This window comes from Lipotes vexillifer, unplaced genomic scaffold (genome assembly GCF_000442215.2).
Source record: "Lipotes vexillifer unplaced genomic scaffold, Lipotes_vexillifer_v1.1 scaffold461, whole genome shotgun sequence".
In the NCBI taxonomy this organism is placed as follows: domain Eukaryota; kingdom Metazoa; phylum Chordata; class Mammalia; order Artiodactyla; family Lipotidae; genus Lipotes; species Lipotes vexillifer.
In genome coordinates, this window is record NW_006799479.1 from 1,293,409 (window position 1) to 1,312,602 (window position 19,194).

At 37.9% G+C, this 19,194-nt stretch overlaps 1 protein-coding gene across 2 annotated transcripts in view; it reads right to left on the reverse strand.

Moving 5' to 3' along the window:
* Positions 1-2,507: 2,507 nt before the first annotated feature.
* Positions 2,508-19,194, reverse strand: part of SRSF11 (serine and arginine rich splicing factor 11) — a 40,146-nt gene continuing 23,459 nt past the window's right edge. Inside the window, exons 10-13 of one of the 2 annotated variants that reach the window (XM_007471646.1) lie at positions 17,551-17,640; positions 3,333-3,428; positions 2,811-2,949; positions 2,508-2,702 (exon numbers count right to left, since the gene is read on the reverse strand). In XM_007471646.1, the coding sequence (XP_007471708.1) occupies positions 2,508-2,702; positions 2,811-2,949; positions 3,333-3,428; positions 17,551-17,640 (520 nt within the window). Of the gene's footprint in view, positions 2,706-2,810; positions 2,950-3,332; positions 3,429-17,550; positions 17,641-19,194 lie in introns of both variants that reach the window. The other variant, XM_007471645.1, reaches the window with a different exon arrangement.

Sequence of the window (19,194 nt, forward strand, 5' to 3'; positions counted from 1 at the left end):
AAAGCTCCATAATTAAATAGCAGGTACCATTTACTGACCCAGGTGCACAGGGCTACATTTTTTTCTACCAACTACAAGGTAGATATCACTCCCATTTTACAGACAGGAAAATGAAGTAGGAAACACAGGTCTCCCCAGCTGTAAATGAAGCTGAAATTCATGACTGGGCTCTTAAATAGCTACTACCTCATTCACTCATGAAGAATTTAAGCAAATAAATAGCACAAACATTTTTCTAACAAAACCACTTTTATTTTTTAATCATTTTCACTACCAAATACAGAACAAAATTCAGTGTGGAGGCAGTGTTCACTTGATTTCGACTGGTTATGTGTTAAAGGCTTCTGTCCCGTGCAACCCTACCTTTGTGCATAAATGTTCACTGAAAAATAACCTAAGTATAGACTCCCTTCACAACAGCATCTTAAGTCAGTGGTACTATTTTAAAGCCCAAAATTTCTTAATCCCTTTTTAGAAATTAGCATACTATATGTTCAAAGACTACAAGTGAGGGAATAAAATTTGAGTACTATTACGCTTAACCAAGTGAAACCGCCAATATCTTACTTGTTTTTGACTTACAAAACCGACAATATCATATGGTTCAATCTTTAAATGTTTTTCTACTAAATTTTTTTGTAAGTTTAAAGAATGCCATTTGCGTTCAACTTCGTGTTTAAAAATGCAGTGATTTTTAGGATCATTACTAGAACGTCTTACTCACTACAGACAAAATTCCCTTCCATAAAATCTTTAAAAAGTTACTACAAACTGTAAAAACAATGCTGGCTTATCTATACGGCATTTCAATTCTAAAAGTTAAAAAAAAAAAATTATACTCCAATTTGGATAAAAGCTACAATTCCGGCTCATTTTCCTCTTAATCCCAGCCACTCAAACACTACTCATTTCATAAATGAATAAATATACTATTTAGTATTGTACAGTAGATACATACCATTGAGTTTCTATACTATTCCAGAAAAGTATGTTTATAGTCACCAAAAATATAAATTTACTAGATATAGGTGGGATCATTTGTTTATCCTAAAGTTCATTGCTTTACTCAACCCAAGTCCTACACCCAAAATATAAGAAAATTACACTTAGAAAAAGACTGTTTTAGATAGAAATTAAACTAATTCTGACAATTTTAATGGCAACTAATCACTACAGTGATGGATTCCATCTTACTACTATATTAAAATATGTGGACTGAAAGGAAAAAGAAATTGATATGTAAAATGAATGAGGTAAATGCCATACATTCAACAACGTAAATAAATACAAATACGGTTTTACAGGAACATAAACATAAGTTTAAGGGTTTTATTATCAAAGTCTTGTAAAACAATTTCAGAAACTGTACATCAACATGGCACAGACTGTAGCCTACTTTTGTTTTTACTGCACAAAAGTGAAGCTTGGAAACTCCTGTAAGAAAACAGATGCCTAACTACTTTGCATTTAACATGGAATCACTGTGTGCATAAGATTACTACTGCAGTAACAGTAACACAAAATTTATTGGTTTTATACAACTTGAGATCAAATAAAAAGTACATTATCAAGTAGATCTGTCTTATTTTTAAAAGCATATGAAGGTCAATTTAAAATGCACTATCCCCCTTTTCCAACAATGAGATTAAAACAAATTAATAAAAGAGTGGACAATTGAAAATCAGGACAAGAGATAACTTTCTTTTACAGACGGACTTCAGGATAGGCAGTTAACTTTCACTGATGTAGATGTTCAATAAATTATTTCAGGAAAAAAATTTCCCAAACACCTTATGAAAAAGTATACAACTCTACTCCAAAATATGCTATTTACTTACTGCCAAAGACAGTTTCATTGAAATCTTGTTTCTGTAATTAAAGCCTAATTATAGCCATCAAAAAAGGTTAGTGCATATATAACCCTTCAAAGTTAAACAAAAGCCACAAAAATTTAGCCACAAGGCTTAAAGGATTATCTATTTCAAATGCTCATTTCCAGATGTAACTATAAGAATGTTAATTTGTCATGTCAACAAACAAGACCATAAGTAGATCCATCATGTTGGAGGATTTGAATGACATTTAGGATATTCCTGCCACAATTAACATGCAATCAGTGCATTCCCTACATGGCTCTACTACAGCAATGAATCAAATTCTAGAAATACTATAAGTGAACTTAATAAAGGAGATCATATAACATAAACAATCCATGCCTGCTGTAGATGCATGCAGCTTTTCATTTTTGTTATGAAGCAGCACCAGAATAGTAAAACTGCTCATTTACTCAATCAGATTTCAACCTGTCAAGAACTGGTTACCCATGTATCATTTTTCTAAAAGCTTTTGGATGTAAATAACGAATATCAACATCAAGAGCTTTATAACCATTTATGACTCAGAGCTGTATACATCTAGATTTGAGATGAACAAATACAGCATTAAGAAATCACACAGAGGAATGACACTGATGCACGTATACAGTTGGATTCCCACAGAGGCAATATTCAGTCACTCATATCCATGTCTTCTTCATGATGATCATCGCCATTCACTTTGGATTCTCTTAGTGAGTCACCAGTTCCCTTTTCCACAGAACATTCTTTTGTTTTAGGAGAAGCTGGCTCTGTCGGTTTCTTCTCCTCTTTCTTTTCTTTCTCGCTGTCATACCCCTGCTCCTCTTCATCGTAGTCCCGTGTAACCTGCTTTGCCAAGGAAAATAATAAAAGTAAACGTCTTCACAGGAAAATCACTTCTTTAAAGTACCAGCATCACCCAAAACACCAAAATAAATTAGTTTGTAAACATACTTTTACATCTTTATCACTCTCTGATTTTCTTTCCCGTTCCTTTTCCTTATCTTTACTTTTCTTCTTCTTGCTTGTGGATCGTTCTCTTTCATCTCTGCTTCTTTCTTTGTCTTTATCTTTCTTCTTCTCCTTTTTATGTCTAGGATGACAGTAAAATGCTGACAAGATGCTTGAAACGAACTGCTCAAGAACCTTCACCATTAATTAAATAGGAGTAAGTTTAAACTTGTTTTAGATGGCAAACTTGATGACCCAAGTTCACTTGCTATAAAGAGGACAGCAAAGATCCAATTTCAAGTCATTGGATACAAGCTGTATATAAGTAATATAGGGAAGAAGACTATAACTTGATTACAGGTCGAAAATGCCCAATCCTAAACAGTGTTTATTATAACACAGCTTCAAGTCATGAAGAGAGTGTATCAGCACATTCTTAAGCATTTTAATTCCTGAAAAGGAAGAAAAACTCTAGGACAGTTCCTGAAAAACAGGATAGATTTAATAAAAGATTAATATTCTTACCTCCTAGGGGATGGTGAGCGAGACAATTTTCTTTTGGGAGACCTAGGCTTTTTAGGAGATCTTGTGCCACTTCTGCTTCGTCGTCGTCGTCTCTCTCTAGAACCACAAATGTGCAAACTAGACTTTAAAATACAGTATTATCCAAAAAATGCAGACACATCATAGCAGATGTGTCTATGATGGAGCTCCACTAGAAAGAGAATTCTGACAACGAAAGACCTATTTTCAAATACTGTTCTGAGCCTAAGAAGCAAATGAATACTAAAAAACTGCAATTCTGTTTTGTAAACTATGTGCCTTTCCTTTAATGCCCTCAAGAAAACCCTAATTTTAGCAATACTTCTTAAAGACATTATGTCATCAAAACATTAGGAATGTTAAACTTGGGGAAAAACTGATTAACAAAAGTTCTAACTCAAGGAAAAACAGTCTGAAGTAAATTATTATTTATGGAATCAGTTTTAGATTCATTCAGTGGCCAGAACGTGTATAGGATAATATGCTGTGTTACGGAAAGCAGTTGCTAATAAAATCCAAAATTACTTCTAAATCATTACGTAAAAATTTAGAGAACCAAAGTTAGTGGTAACACAGATCAAACTGACTTCCTGTTGTCTAGCAAACCATGCCCAATTCACACCCTGCTTTGAGAAATTAGCTTTTTAAAGTGTACCCCTCCTCTCTCTTTCAATTTTGACTTAAAAAAAATTCTGTGTCTACAACACAAACAGATGGAAAGGAAAGTTCTGCCCTATTCTTGGGCTGGAACAATCAATAATGTTAAAATGGCCATACTACCCAAGGCAACCTAGATATTCAATGCAATCTTTATCAAAATACCAATGGCATTTTCGTAGAACTAGAAAAAATAATTTTAAAATTTGTACAGAAACACAAAAGACACTGAACAGTCAAAACAATCTTGATAAAGAAAAACAGAGCTGGAGGAATCATACTCCATGTCTTCAGACTGTACTACCAAGCTACAGTAATCAAAACTGTATGGTACTGGCACAAAAACAGACACACAGATCAATGGAACAGCATAGAGAGTCCAGAAATAAACCCACACACTTATGGTCAATTAATCTATGACAAAGGAGGCAAGAATATACAATGGAGTAAAGACAGTCCCTTCAGTAAGTGGTGCTAGGAAAACTGGACAGCTACATGCAAAAGAGGGGCAGAACATTCTCTAACACCCTATTCAAAAATAAACTCGAAATGGGTTAAAGACCTAAATGTAAGACCAGATACTATAAAACTAGGGGAAAAGTAGAAAGTGCTTTGACATAAATCACAGGAAGATTTTTTTGGATCCATGTCCGAAAGGAAATAAAAGCAAAAATGAACTAATGGGACCTAATTAAACTTACAAGCTTTTGCATAGCAAAGGAAACCATAAACAAAGCAAAAAGACAACCTACAGGAGAAAATACTTCCAAACAATGAGACTGACAAGAGGTTCATCTCCAAAATATACAAACAGCTCAATATCAAAAAAACAACCCAATCAAAAAAATGGGCAGAAGACCTACACAGACATTTCTCCAAAGAATACACACAGATGGCCAAAAAACACATGAAAGGATGCTCAACATCACTAGTCATTGGAGAAATGCAAATCAAAACAACTGAGGTATCTGTCACCTCACACTGGTCAGAATGGCCATCATCAAAAGGTCTAAAAATAATAAATGCTAGAGAGCATGTGGAGAAAAGGGAACCCTCCTATACTGTTGGTGGAAATGTAAATTGGTGCAGCCACTGTGGAAAACAGTATGGAGGTTTCAAAAAAAAAACTAAAAATGGAACTACCATATGACCCAAATTCCACTCCTGGGTACATATCCAAAAAAAAAAACCCACAAAAAAACAAAAGAAAAAAACAAACCCACAAACAAACCAAATCCCACACAATTTCGAAAAGATACATGCACCCCAACGTTCACAGAAGCATTTTTTAACAACTACCAAGATATGGAAGCTATGTTAAGTGTTCATCAACAGAAGAAGGGATAAAGAAAATGTGCTGTATCTATACAATAGAATATTAGTAAGCTATAAAAAAGAATGAAATTTTGCCATTTGCAGCAACATGGATGGATATGAGGGCATTTAAGCTAAGTGCAATAAGTCAGACAGACAAAGGATTAATCTCCAAAACATATAAGCAACTCATGCAGCTCAATATCAAAATAAACAAACAACCCAATCCAAAAATGGGCAGAAGACCTAAACAGACATTTCTCCAAAGAAGATACACAGATTGCCCAACAAACACATGAAAGAATGCTCAACATCATTAATCATTAGAGAAATGCAAATCAAAACTACAAGATATCATCTCACACCGGTCAGAATGGCCATCATCAAAAAATCTGCGAACAATAAATGCTGGAGAGGGTGTGGAGAAAAGGGAACCCTCTTGCACTGTTGGTGGGAATTTAAATTGATACAGCCACTATGGAGAACTGTATGAAGGTTCCTTAAAAACCTAAAAAGAGAATATTTTTTTTTTTTTTTAGAACCATACGACCCAGTAATCCCACTACTGGGCGTATACCCTGAGAAAACCATAATTCAAGAAGAGTCATGTACCATAATGTTCACTGCAGCTCTATTTACAGTAGCCAGGACATGGAAGCAACCTACGTGTCCATCGACAGATAAATGGATAAAGATGTGGCACATATATACAATGGAATATTACTCAGCCATAAAAAGGAACGAAACTGAGTTATTTGTAGTGAGGTGGATGGACCTAGAGACTGTCATACAGAGTGAAGTAAGTTAGAAAGAGAAAAACAAATACCGTATGCTAACACATATATATGGACTCTAAAAAAAAAAAAAAAAAAAGGTCAGGGCTTTCCTGGTGGTGCAGTGGTTGAGAGTCCGCCAGCTGATGCAGGGGACATGGGTTTGTGCCCCGGTCCTGGAATATCCCACATGCTGCGGAGCGGCTGGGCCCATAAGCCATGGCCACTGGGCCTGCGCGTCCAGAGCCTGTGCTCCGCAACAGGAGAGGTCACAACAGTGAGAGGCCCGCGTACCACAAAAAAAAAAAAAAAAAAAAAAAAAAACCTACTAGAGAATGGATTTGAGGATATGGGAAGGGGAAAGGGTAAGCTGGGACAAAGTGAGAGAGTGGCATGGACATATATACACTACCAAACGTAAAACAGCTAGCTAGTGGGAAGCAGCCGCATAGCACAGGGAGATCAGCTTGGTGCTTTGTGACCATCTAGAGGGGTGGGATAGGGAGGGTGGGAGGGAGGGAGATGCAAGAGGGAAGAGATATGGGGACATATGTATAACTGATTCACTTCGTTATAAAGCAGAAACTAACACACCGTTGTAAAGTAATAATACTCCAAAAAGTAGTTAAAGAAATAGGTCAGACAAAGAAAGACAAATACCGTATGACATAACTTATACATGGATCTAACAAATACAACAAACTAGTGAATATAACAAAGAAGGAGACTCACAGATATAGAGAACAAACTAGAGGTTACCAGTAGGAAGAGGGAAGGCAGGGGGCAATATATGGGTAGAGGATTAAGAGGCACAAACTATTAGGCATAAAATAAGCTATAAGGATACACTGTACAATACAGGGAATATAGCCAATGTTTTATAATAAGTATACATGGAGCATAGTGTTTAAAAATTGTGAGTCGCTATACTGTACAGCAACTAAACTTAAAAAAACAACAACAACAAACAAATCTCACCTAACGACAGCAAACTACTGGGTGTAAGACAGGCTCAAGTATGTACTGTACAACATAGGGAATACAGTCAATATTCTGTAGTAACTGTAAGGGGATAGTAACCTTTAAAAATTGTATAAAAATTTTTAAAAATTAATTAAATGAAAAAAAGTTATAGGACTTGGAAGATGACCATTATATGATTTAAGCACAAACAAAATAATCAAAAAAATATATAAAGCCCTATACCTTCAGCTGTCTTCATTTCAGCTTCCAAATTAAGCTTTAAATAACAAAAACCACCTTACAAGTCATCTGTAACCCCTGTCCTGAAAGCATTACACAGAACTTTCCCTTAATCAAATATTTAAGTTTGTCAGGGTTGTATACCTTACACTTTCTTGTACTGCTTTATGTAACTAATATTCCAAATTCCTTAGATGGAAAAGATGTTTTTTATATTGTATTTCTGTGCCCTATGATAGACTGTAGTATGGCTGCAAACAATAAAAATGTATAGAATATGCCATAATTTAAGAATGATTCAATAATTAAATACGATAAGGCGCTTATGAATAAATCCATTAAATAAAGAAACAGGCAAACAATATGACTCCAGTTTTTAAGGTAAGAAAATACATATTGCACATCCCATCTTTTATGCCCCTTTGCCACCTCAGACCTACTATGGCATTTCCTTGAGCACTTATATGTGGTTTAACTTTCTTTTTTAATATATTTATATGTATCTTTTTAAAGAAAATATTCAGCACCTTGAAAAGAAACCCCACATCCTTTAGCTATCACACTCCACTAATCTACTTTGTCGTTATAGATTTATCCATTCTGGACATTTCATATGAATGAAATCATACAACATGTGGTCTTTTGTGTCTAGCTTCTTTCACCTGGCATGTTTTCAAGGCTCATGCATATTATAACATGTATCAGTACTTTGGTTCCTTTTTACTGCTGAATTAATCTATTGTATGGAACGTACAACTTTGTTTACCCATGTTAGTGGATATTTGGGTTGACTTTTTGGTTTCGAATAATGCTGCCAAGAATATCCATGTACAAGTTTTTGTGCAGACATATTTTTGTTTCTCTTGGGCATATCACTGGGAGCAAAACTGCTGTGTCAAAAAACTCTCCGTTTAATTTCTTTAGGAATTGCCAAACTGTTTTCCAATGTAGTTGCACAAGTCTACATTCTTTCTAAGATTGAGCTATAACAGTTTTTTATATATTCTAGATACAAGTCCATTATTGGAAACTATTTTTCGAGCACTCTGACAGTTGTCCTTACATTCTGAGTGTTCTTTGAAACAAAGTGTTTTCTGTTTTTTTTATTTTATTTTATTTATTTATGGCTGCGTTGGGTCTTCGTTGCTGCGTGCAGGCTTTCTCTGGTTGCGGGGAGCGGGGCCTACTCTTCGTTGCAGTGTGTGGGCTTCTCATTGCGGTAGCTTCTCTTGTTGCGGAGCATAGGCTCTAGGCACACGGGCTTTGGTAGCCGTGGCACGTGGGCTCAGTAGTTGTGGTGCACGGGCTTAGTTGCTCCGTGGCATGTGGAATCTTCCCGGGCCAGGGCTCGAACCTGAGTCCCCTTCACTAGCAGGCGGATACTCAACCACTGCACCACCAGGGAAGACCTCCAAAAGTTTTTAGTTTTCATTGTCCCCAACTTATCTATTCTCTTTTGGTGCTTATGCTTTTTGTCGTATCTAAGGAATCACTGCCAAATACAAGGTCATGAAAGTTAACTTACATATTTTCTTCTAATAGGATTTTAGTTTTGGCTTTTAAGTCTTTTATCCATTTTGAGTTAATATTTATATACAATGTGAGCCTCCTAAGTGAATTTAATCAAGATTAAGAAAACACTGTAGTAAAATGTGTGAACAAGATTGGAAGAAAATGATCTGCTGAGAAGCTCAACAGCTTTAAATTTTGAGAGAACTAAGCCTCATCTGTGTCTGTGGTAAAAGATTTAAGGATTCTTAGCGATGCTAGGAGTCCTAACATTTGAAGGAGAATTATTTCCTTATTGTTTTAAAGAAGTACAATGACCCTTTACTTTTGCTTAATGGAAAATGAACAATGTCAAAAAAATGTCACTGACATATACACACTACTATATATAAAACAGGTAAGTAATAAGAACCTACTGTACAGCACAGGGAACTCCAGTCACTACTCTGTAATGGCCTATATGGGGAAAGATTCTAAAAAAAGAGTGGATATGTGTATATGTATAACTGATTCACTCTGCTGTACACCTGAAACTAACACAACATTGTAAATCAACTATACTCCAATAAAAATTTTAAAATAAAAGTAAAAAACAAACAAAAAACAGAAGATTGGAAGAAAATGGAATTAAATATGGCCAGCCCTTACTACTATCATATGAATTCCATGTTAAATGTGACAAATACATTTTCTGAGGAGAAAGTCTGCAACACTGAATTTTCACTACAGCAGGTTAAAAATAGAATTACTACCCTAAGAATGACACAAATCAGAACTTGCATTGCCTCCAATTATTTTATCAATGAACCACTATGTATGGGAAAAAATTATTTTGAGCACTAACATGTAGATATTTTAAATATAACTTACTATGATAAAATGAATTCAATGTGATAATGCAGTATACTTTAGCCATTAAAACTTAGACGTTTAAGGGGAAAAAACCCACACAAACAATTCAAATTATGACATGAAATGCATATAGCCAACATAAAAACTGACCTCTGCTGAATTCCCACACTATTTTATTTTATTTTTTTTATTTTATTTTTTTTGCGGTACGCAGGCCTCTCACTGCTGTGGCCTCTCCCATTGTGGAGTACAGGCTCCAGACACGCAGGCTCAGGGGCCGTGGCTCACGGGCCTAGCCGCTCCGCGGCATGTGGGATCTTCCCGGACTGGGGCACGAACCTGTGTCCCCTGCATCGGCAGGTGGACTCTCAACCACTGCGCCACCAGGGAAGCCCCCCCACACTATTTTAAATACACTCTACACCATAAAACATTAAGTGAAAAGAAAAATGAACTTCAGGTTATTCTTCACAAATTGCCTTAAAAAAATCTTCACCATGGGCTTCCCTGGTGGCGCAGTGGTTGAGAGTCCACCTGCCGATGCAGGGGACACGGGTTCGTGCCCCAGTCCGGGAAGATCCCACATGCCGCGGGGCGGCTGGGCCCGTGATCCATGGTCGCTGAGCCTGCGCGTCCGGAGCCTGTGCTCCGCAACGGGAGAGGCCACAACAGTGAGAGGCCCGCGTACCACAAAAAAAAACAAACAAAAAAACCCAAAAAAACTTCACCACTGAAGTATGTAGCTATGTACTGGAAAACATTTCATGTTCACAGCCTATTGATAGTCTTGCAAACAAAGCTTAAAAAAATGAAAGCTTAGGAGAGGGGGAAGATAAGATGGCGGAAGAGTAAGACGCGGAGATCACCTTCCTCCCCACAGATACATCAGAAATACATCTACACGTGGAAAAACTCCTACAGAACGCCTACTGAATGCTGGCGGAAGACCTCAGACCTCCCAAAAGGCAAGAAACCCCCCCCCCCACGTACCTGGGTAGGGCAAAAGAAAAAATAATAAACAGAGACAAAAACAATAGGTACGGGACCTGCACCAGTGGGAGGGAGCTGTGAAGGAGGAAAGGTTTCCACACACCAGAAGCCCCTTTGCGGGCAGAGACTGCGGGTGGCGGTGGGGGGAAGCCTCAGAGCCGTGAAAAGCGCAGCAACAGGGGTGCAGAGAAAAAAGCGGAGAGATTTCTGCACAGAGGATCAGTGCCGACCAGCACTCACCAGCCCGAGAGGCTTCTCTGCTCACCGGCCAAGGTGGGTGGGGCTGGGAGCTGAGACTCAGGCTTCCATGGAGCTCAGGGAGAGGACTGGCAGTAAGAAAGCCTGAAGAGGTTAGTGTACCACTACCCGGGAGAGAGTCAGGGAAAAAGTCTGGACCTGCCAAGAGACTTTTTCTTCCCTCTTTGTTTCCTGGTGCAAGAGGAGAGGGGAGGGGATTAAGAGGGCTGCTTAAAGGAGATCCAGAGACCAGCGTGAGCCGTGGCTATCAGCGCGGACCCCAGAGACGGGCATGAGACGCTAAGGCTGCTGCTGCCGCCACCAAGGAGCCTGTGTGAGAGCACAGGTCACTCCCCAGACCTCCCTTCCGGGGCACCTGTGCAGCCCACCACTGTCAGGGTCCGGGAATCCAGGAACAACTTCCCCGGGAGAACACACCGTGCACCTCAAGCTAGTGCAACGTCACGCCGGCCTCTGGCACCCCCGCTCTCCGTACCCCTCACTCCCCCTGGCCTGAGTGAGCCACAGCCCCCAAATCAGCGGCTCCTTTAACCCTGTCCTGTCTGAGCGAGGAACGGACGCTCTCCGGTGACCTACACGCAGAGGCGGGCCCAAATCCAAAGCTGAACCACGGGAGCTGTGCAAACAAAGAAGAGAAAGGGAAATCTCTCCCAGCAGCCTCAGGAGCAGCGGATTAAATCTCCACAATCAACTTGATGTACCCTGCATCTGTGGAATACCTGAATAGACAATGAATCATCCCAAATTGAGGAGGTGGACTTTGAGAGCAAGATTTATGATTTTTTCCCCTTTTTCTATTTTTGTGAGCATGTATGTATATGCTTCTGTGTGAGATTTTGTCTGTATAGCTTTGCTTTCACCATTTGTCCTAGGGGTCTATCCGTTTTTTTTTACTTAAAAAAATTTTTTTCTTATTATTTTTCAATTTTAGTAATTTTTAAATTTTACCTTAATTTTCTTTTCTTTTATCCTCTTTCTTTCTTTCTACTTTTTCTCCCTTTTATTCAGAGCCGTGTGGATGAAAGGCTCTTGCTGCTGCAGCCAGGAGTCAGTGCTGTGCCTCTGAGGTAAGAGAGCCAACTTCAGGACACTGGTCCACAAGAGACCTCCCAGCTCCACATAAAATCAAATGGCAAAAATCTCCCAGAGATCTCCATCAACACCAACACCGAGCTTCACTCAACGACCATCAAGCTACAGTGCTAGACACCCTATGCCAAACAACTAGCAAGACAGGAACACAACCCCACCCATTAGCAGACACACTGCCTAAAATCATAATAAGTCCACAGGCACCCCAAAACACACCACCAAATGTGGACCTGCCCACCAGAAAGACAAGATCCAGCTTCACCCACCAGAACACAGGCACTAGTCCCCTCCACCAGGAGGCCTACACAACCCACTGAACCAACTTTAGCCACTGGGGACAAACACCAAAAACAACGGGAACTACGAACCTGCAGCCTGATAAAAGGAGACCCGAAACAGTAAGATAAGCAAAATGAGAAGACATAAAAACACACAGCAGATGAAGGAGCAAGATAAAAATGCACCAGGCCTAACAAATGAAGACGAAATAGGCAGTCTACCTGAAAAAGAATTCAGAATAATGATAGCAAAGATGATCCAAAATCTTGGAAATACAATAGACAAAATGCAAGAAACATCTGACAAGGACCTAGAAGAACTAAAGATGAAACAAGCAATGATGAAAAACACAACAAATGAAATTTAAAAAACTCTAGAAGGGATCAATAGAAGACTAACTGAGGCAGAAGAACGGATAAGTGACCTGGAAGATAGAATAGTGGAAATAACTACTGCAGGTCAGAATAAAGAAAAAAGAATGACAAGAAATGAGGACAGTCTCAGAGACCCCTGGGACAATATTAAACGCACAAACATTTGAATTATAGCGGTTCCAGAAGAAGAGAAAAAGAAAGGGACTGAGAAAATATTTGAAGAGATTATAGTTGAAAACGTCCCTAATATGGGAAAGGAAATAGTTAATCAAGTCCAGGAAGCACAGAGAGTACCATACAGGATAAATCCAAGGAGAAACACTCCAAGACACATATTAATCAAACTGTCAAAAATTAAATACAAAGAAAACATATTAAAAGCAGCAAGGGAAAAACAACAAAAAACACACAAGGGAATCCCCATAAGGTTAACAGCTAATCTTTCAATAGAAACTCTGCAAGCCAGAAGGGACTGGCAGGACATATTTAAAGTGATGAAGGAGAAAAACCTACAACCAAGATTACCCAGCAAGGATCTCATTCAGATTTGATGGAGAAATTAAAACCTTTACAGACAAGCAAAAGCTGAGAGAATTCAGCACCACCAAACCAACTTTACAACAAATGCTAAAGGATCTTCTCTAGGCAAGAAACACAAGAGAAGGAAGAGACGTACAATAACAAACCCAAAACAATTAAGAAAATGGGAATAGGAACATAAATATTGACAATTACCTTAAATGTAAATGGATTAAATGCTCTCACCGAAAGACACAGACTGGCTGAATGGATATAAAAACAAGACTCATACATATGCTGTCTACAAGAGACCCACTTCAGACCTAGAGACACAAACAGACTGAAAGTGAGGGGATGGAAAAAGATATTCCATGCAAATGGAAACCAAAAGAAAGATGGAGTAGCAATTCTCATTATCATTCAAAATAGAGTTTAAAATAAAGAATGTTACAAGAGACAAGGAAGGACACTATATAATGATCATGGGATCGATCCAAGAAGAAGATATAACAATTGTAAATATTTATGCACCCAACATAGGAGCACCTCAATATATAAGGCAAATACTAACAGCCATAAAAGGGGAAATCAACAGTAACACATTCATAGTAGGGGACATTAACACCCCACTTTCACCAATGGACAGATCATCCAAAATGAAAATAAGGAAACACAAGCTTTAAATGATACATTAAACAAGATGGGCTTAACTGATATTTATAGGACATTCCATCCAAAAACAACAGAGGACACATTTTTCTCAAGTGCTCATGGAACATACTCCAGGACAGATCATATCTTGGGTCACAAATCAAGCCTTGTTAAATTTAAGAAAATTGAAATTGTATCAAGTATCTTTTCCGACCACAATGCTATGAGACTAGATATTAAAGGAAAAGATCTGTAAAAAATACAAACACATGGAGGCTACACAATACACTACTTAATAACGAAGTGATCACTGAAGAAATCAAAGAGGAAACCAAAAAATACCTAAAAACAAATGACAATAGAGACATGATGACCCGAAACCTATGGGATGCAGCAAAAGCAGTTCTAAGAGGGAAGTTTATAGCAATACAACCCTACCTTAAGAAACAGGAAACATCTCGAATTAACAACCTAACATTGCACCTAAAGCAATTAGAGAAAGAAGAACAAGAAAACCCCAAATTTAGCAGAAAGAAAGAAATCATAAAGATCAGATCAGAAATAAATGAAAAAGAAATGAAGGAAACGATAGCCACAGATCAACAAAACTCAAAGCTGGTTCTTTGAGAAGATAAAATTGATAAACCATTAGCTACACTCATGAAGAACAAAAGGGAGAAGACTCAAATCAATAGAATCAGAAATGAAAAACGAGAAGCAACAACTGACACTGCAGAAATACAAAAGATCATGAGAGATTACTACAAGCAACTCTATGCCAATAAAATGGACAACCTAGAAGAAAGGGACAAATTCTTAGAAATGCACAACCTGCCAAGACTGAATCAGGAAGAAATAGAAAATATGAACAGACCATTCACAAGCACTGAGATTGAAAATGTGATTAAAAATCTTGCAACAAACAAAAGCCCAGGACCAGATGGCTTCACAGGCGAATTCTACCAAACATTTAGAGAAGAGCTAACACCTATTCTTCTCAAACTCTTCCAAAATATAGCAGAGGGAGGAACCCTCCCAAGCTCATTCTACAAGGCCACCATCACCCTGATACCAAAACCAGACAAAGATGTCACAACGAAAGAAAACTACAGGCCAATATCACTGATGAACATAGATGCAAAAATCCTCAACAAAATACTAGCAAACAGAATCCAACAGCACATTAAGAGGATCATACACCACGATCAAGTGGGGTTAATTCCAGGAATGCAAGGATTCTTCAATATAAGCAAATCAATCAATGTGATACACCATATTAACAAACTGAAGGAGAAAAACCATATGGTCATCTCAACAGATGCAAATGAAAGCTTTAGACAAAATTCAACACCCATTTATGATAAAGACCCTCCAGGAGGTAGGCACAGAGGGAACTTTCCTCAACCTAATAAAGGCCATATATGACAAACCCACAGCCAACATCACCCTCAATGGTGAAAAACTGAAATCATTTCTACTAAGATCAGGAACAAGACAAGGTTGCCCAATCTCACCACTCTTATTCAACATAGTTTTGGAAGTTTTAGCCACAGCAGAGAAGAAAAGGAAATACAAGGAATCCAAATTAGAAAAGAAGTAAAGCTGTCACTATTAGCAGATGACATGATACTCTACATAGAGAATCCTAAAGATGTTACCAGAAAACTACTAAAGCTAATCAATATATTAGGTAAAGTAGCAGGATACAAAAGTAACGCACAGAAATCTCTGGCATTCCTATACACTAATGATGAAAAATCTGAAAGTGAAATCAAGAAAACACTCCCATTTACCACTGCAACAAAAAGAATAAAATATCTAGGAATAAACCTACCTAAGGAGACAAAAGACCTGTATGCAGAAAATTATAAGACACTGATGAAAGAAATTAAAGATGATACAAACAGATGGAGAGATATACCATGTTCTTGGATTGGAAGAATCAACATTGTGAAAATGACTCTACTCCCCAAAGCAATCTATAGATTCAATGCAATCCCTATCAAACTACCACTGGCATTTTTCACAGAACTAGAACAAAAAATTTCACAATTTGTATGGAAACACAAAAGACCCCGAATAGCCAAAGCAATCTTGAGAACAAAAAATGGAGCTGGAGGAATCAGGCTGCCTGACTTCAGACTATACTACAAAGCTACAGTAATCAAGACAGTATGGTACTGGCACAAAAACAGAAAGATAGATCAATGGAATAGGATAGAAAGCCCAGAGATAAACCCATGCACATATGGTCACCTTATCTTTGATAAAGGTGGCAGGAATATACAGTGGAGAAAGGACAGCCTCTTCAATAAGTGGTGCTGGGAAAACTGGACAGCTACATGTAAAAGTATGAGATTAGATCACTCCCTAACACCATACACAAAAATAAGCTCAAAATGGATTAAAGACCTAAATGTAAGGCTAGAAACTATCAAACTCTTAGAGGAAAACATAGGCAGAACACTCTATGACATAAATCACAGCAAGATCCTTCTTGACCCACATCCTAGAGTAATGGAAATAAAAACAAAAACAAACAAATGTGACCTAATGAAACTGCAAAGCTTTTGCACAGCAAAGGAAACCATAAACAAGACCAAAAGACAACCCTCAGAATGGGAGAAAATATTTGCAAATGAAGCAACTGACAAAGGATTAATCTCCAAAATTTATAAGCAGCTCATGCAGCTCAATAACAAAAAAACAACCCAATCCAAAGATGGGCAGAAGACCTAAATAGACATTTCTCCAAAGATGATATACAGATTGCCAACAAACACATGAAAGAATGCTCAACATCATTAATCATTAGAGAAATGCAAATCAAAACTACAATGAGATATCATCTCACACCAGTCAGAATGGCCATCATCAAAAAATCTAGAAACAATAAATGCTGGAGAGGGTGTGGAGAAAAGGGAACACTCTTGTACTGCTGGTGGGAGTGTGAATTGGTACAGCCACTATGGAGAACAGTATGGAGGCCCCTTAAAAATCTACATAGAACTACCATGTGACCCAGCAATCCCACTACTGGGATTCAAAAAGAGTCAAGTACCAAAATGTTGATTGCTGCTCTATTTACAATAGCCAGGAGATGGAAACAACTTAAGTGTCCACCGTCGGATGAATGGATAAGGAAGATGTGGCACATATATACAATGGAATATTACTCAGCCATAAAAAGAAACAAAGTTGAACTATTTGTAATGAGGTGGATGGACCTAGAGTCTGTCATAGAGAGTGAAGTTAGAAAGAGAAAGACAAATACCGTATGCTAATACATATATATGGAATTTAAGAAAAAAAATATGTCATGAAGAACCTAGGGGTAAGACAGGAATAAAGACACAGACCTACTAGAGAATGGACTTGAGGATATGAGGAGGGGGAAGGGTAAGCTGTGACAAAGTGAGAGAGTGGCATGCACATATATACACCACCAAACGTAAAACAGACAGCTAGTGGGAGAGCAGCCGCATAGCACAGGGAGATCAGCTCGGTGCTTTGTGACCACCTAGAGGGGTGGGATAGGGAGAGTGGGAGGGAGGGAGATTTAAGAGGGAGGAGATATGGGAACATATGTATATGTGTAACTGATTCACTTTGTTATAAAGCAGAAACTAACACACCATTGTAAAGCAATTATACTCCAATAAAGATGTTAAAAAAAAAAAAGAAAATGAACGCTTAATAAAATGCCAAGAATTCATAATGCCACCCTACCTGCTTGCACTTCTGGAACGTCTGGCTGTGCTGTAACTTTTTGGTGGTGTTTTGGAACGTTTCTTTTCTTTGTCTTCTTTCTTTTTGTCTCTAAGAAATGAAAACAATTTATGAATGTATTAGAAGATTCAACTAATATATATTTCTATCAAACTACAAATAAAAACAGATGTACAGTGAAATCGAATGTGATTCTTTAATGTTATTATACAAACTTACAAACTTTTATTATACAAACAATGTTATCATACAAACTTACAAACTTAAGAATAACAGTAACTCAAGCGGCGTATTTGTGGTAAACAAATTTTAAAAATCCTATTTTCCTGGTATTCCACATAAAACTTCTCTCCAAGAGCAAAGCAGACTATGTGGCAAGAAAACAAGGATGTTGGCCAGTTTCTTAGTATGTCTGGCGATAAACGGTAATAGTTTCAATAACTTTCTCTAGGCTCTTCAACACTCTGTTTTTCTCTCAGCTAAGTAAGTACCAGTTTCCCAACCGACCCTGGCTCTAAATCCTCTACTGACAGGCCAAAGCCCCATCACTATTTTAAGTTTTTCTTTCAAAGCACACACCCGATGTAACCTCTTCATGGATGAAGCCAACCTTGTAACTTGTTCCCTGCTGCTATATATTCTGGGCTATTCAATGCTTTTAGAAAAAGAACATCAAAATGGATGTTCAGGCCTCAACTCTAAAATCTTTCTACAGATTCTTCTATGTTTACTTTTATTCCCCACAGCATTTTTTTGCCCCAAGATTCTAGGCAAAAGGTAAAATATATACATATTTGTAATATATATATGTCCCTTATATCCTTATACTCATGAACACATACCTATTTTCAACTGTTCTACAGTTTTAGAGATTAAAGTATCTCTTCGGTTATTCTAGGCTAGTCCCACCCTATATCCTGTGCTTCATTCCCTCCCATCTTTGCTCATCCTGCTCCATCAGTTATCCTCTCTATTCATTCAAGTCTTTATCATCGAATTCCTAGATTACTTTAATAGTGCTTTAAGGGGCCCCAGTCATATTTTCCACATATTGATGCTATACCCCCTATCAGAAATCTTTCAAAGTACAAATTTGAAAATATTAATTCCCTGCTCATCACTTTTCAATTCATTCCTGTTGCCTCCTGGATCAGCCACAAACTCCTTAGTGTGAACAACAAAGCCTTCTATGGTGATCCGTCTCCTTAACTTTCCTGACCTCATTTCCTGGTCCTTCTATACCAAAATACTTGCTATTTCAAGAATTCATGCTAACTTTGTAAACATTCTCTACCTGAAACCATGCCCCCCGAGTCCAGTCAAATCTATCAGAATTCAATACTCAAGAGTCACCTCTCAATAAATCTCTTCCGACATCCCTAAAAATGGCCCTTCCTTTGTAATTACATTCATCTCTCTCCTAGTATAAAGGAAGTTCCTTGAGGAAAGGAATGCCTAATTGCTTTGTGTAAGAGATGTTTCATTAAGTAAGCTTGTTTGTTTGACTGACTGAATTAAAAGATGACTAACTGTAAAACATGAGTAAAAGCCTCGTTAGAGGCTGAACACTCAGTAAAGCTATCCCAGAACCTCTGTCCCCACTTGAGTTATATGCTTACCAAGAATAAATTTTGTTGCCCCCTC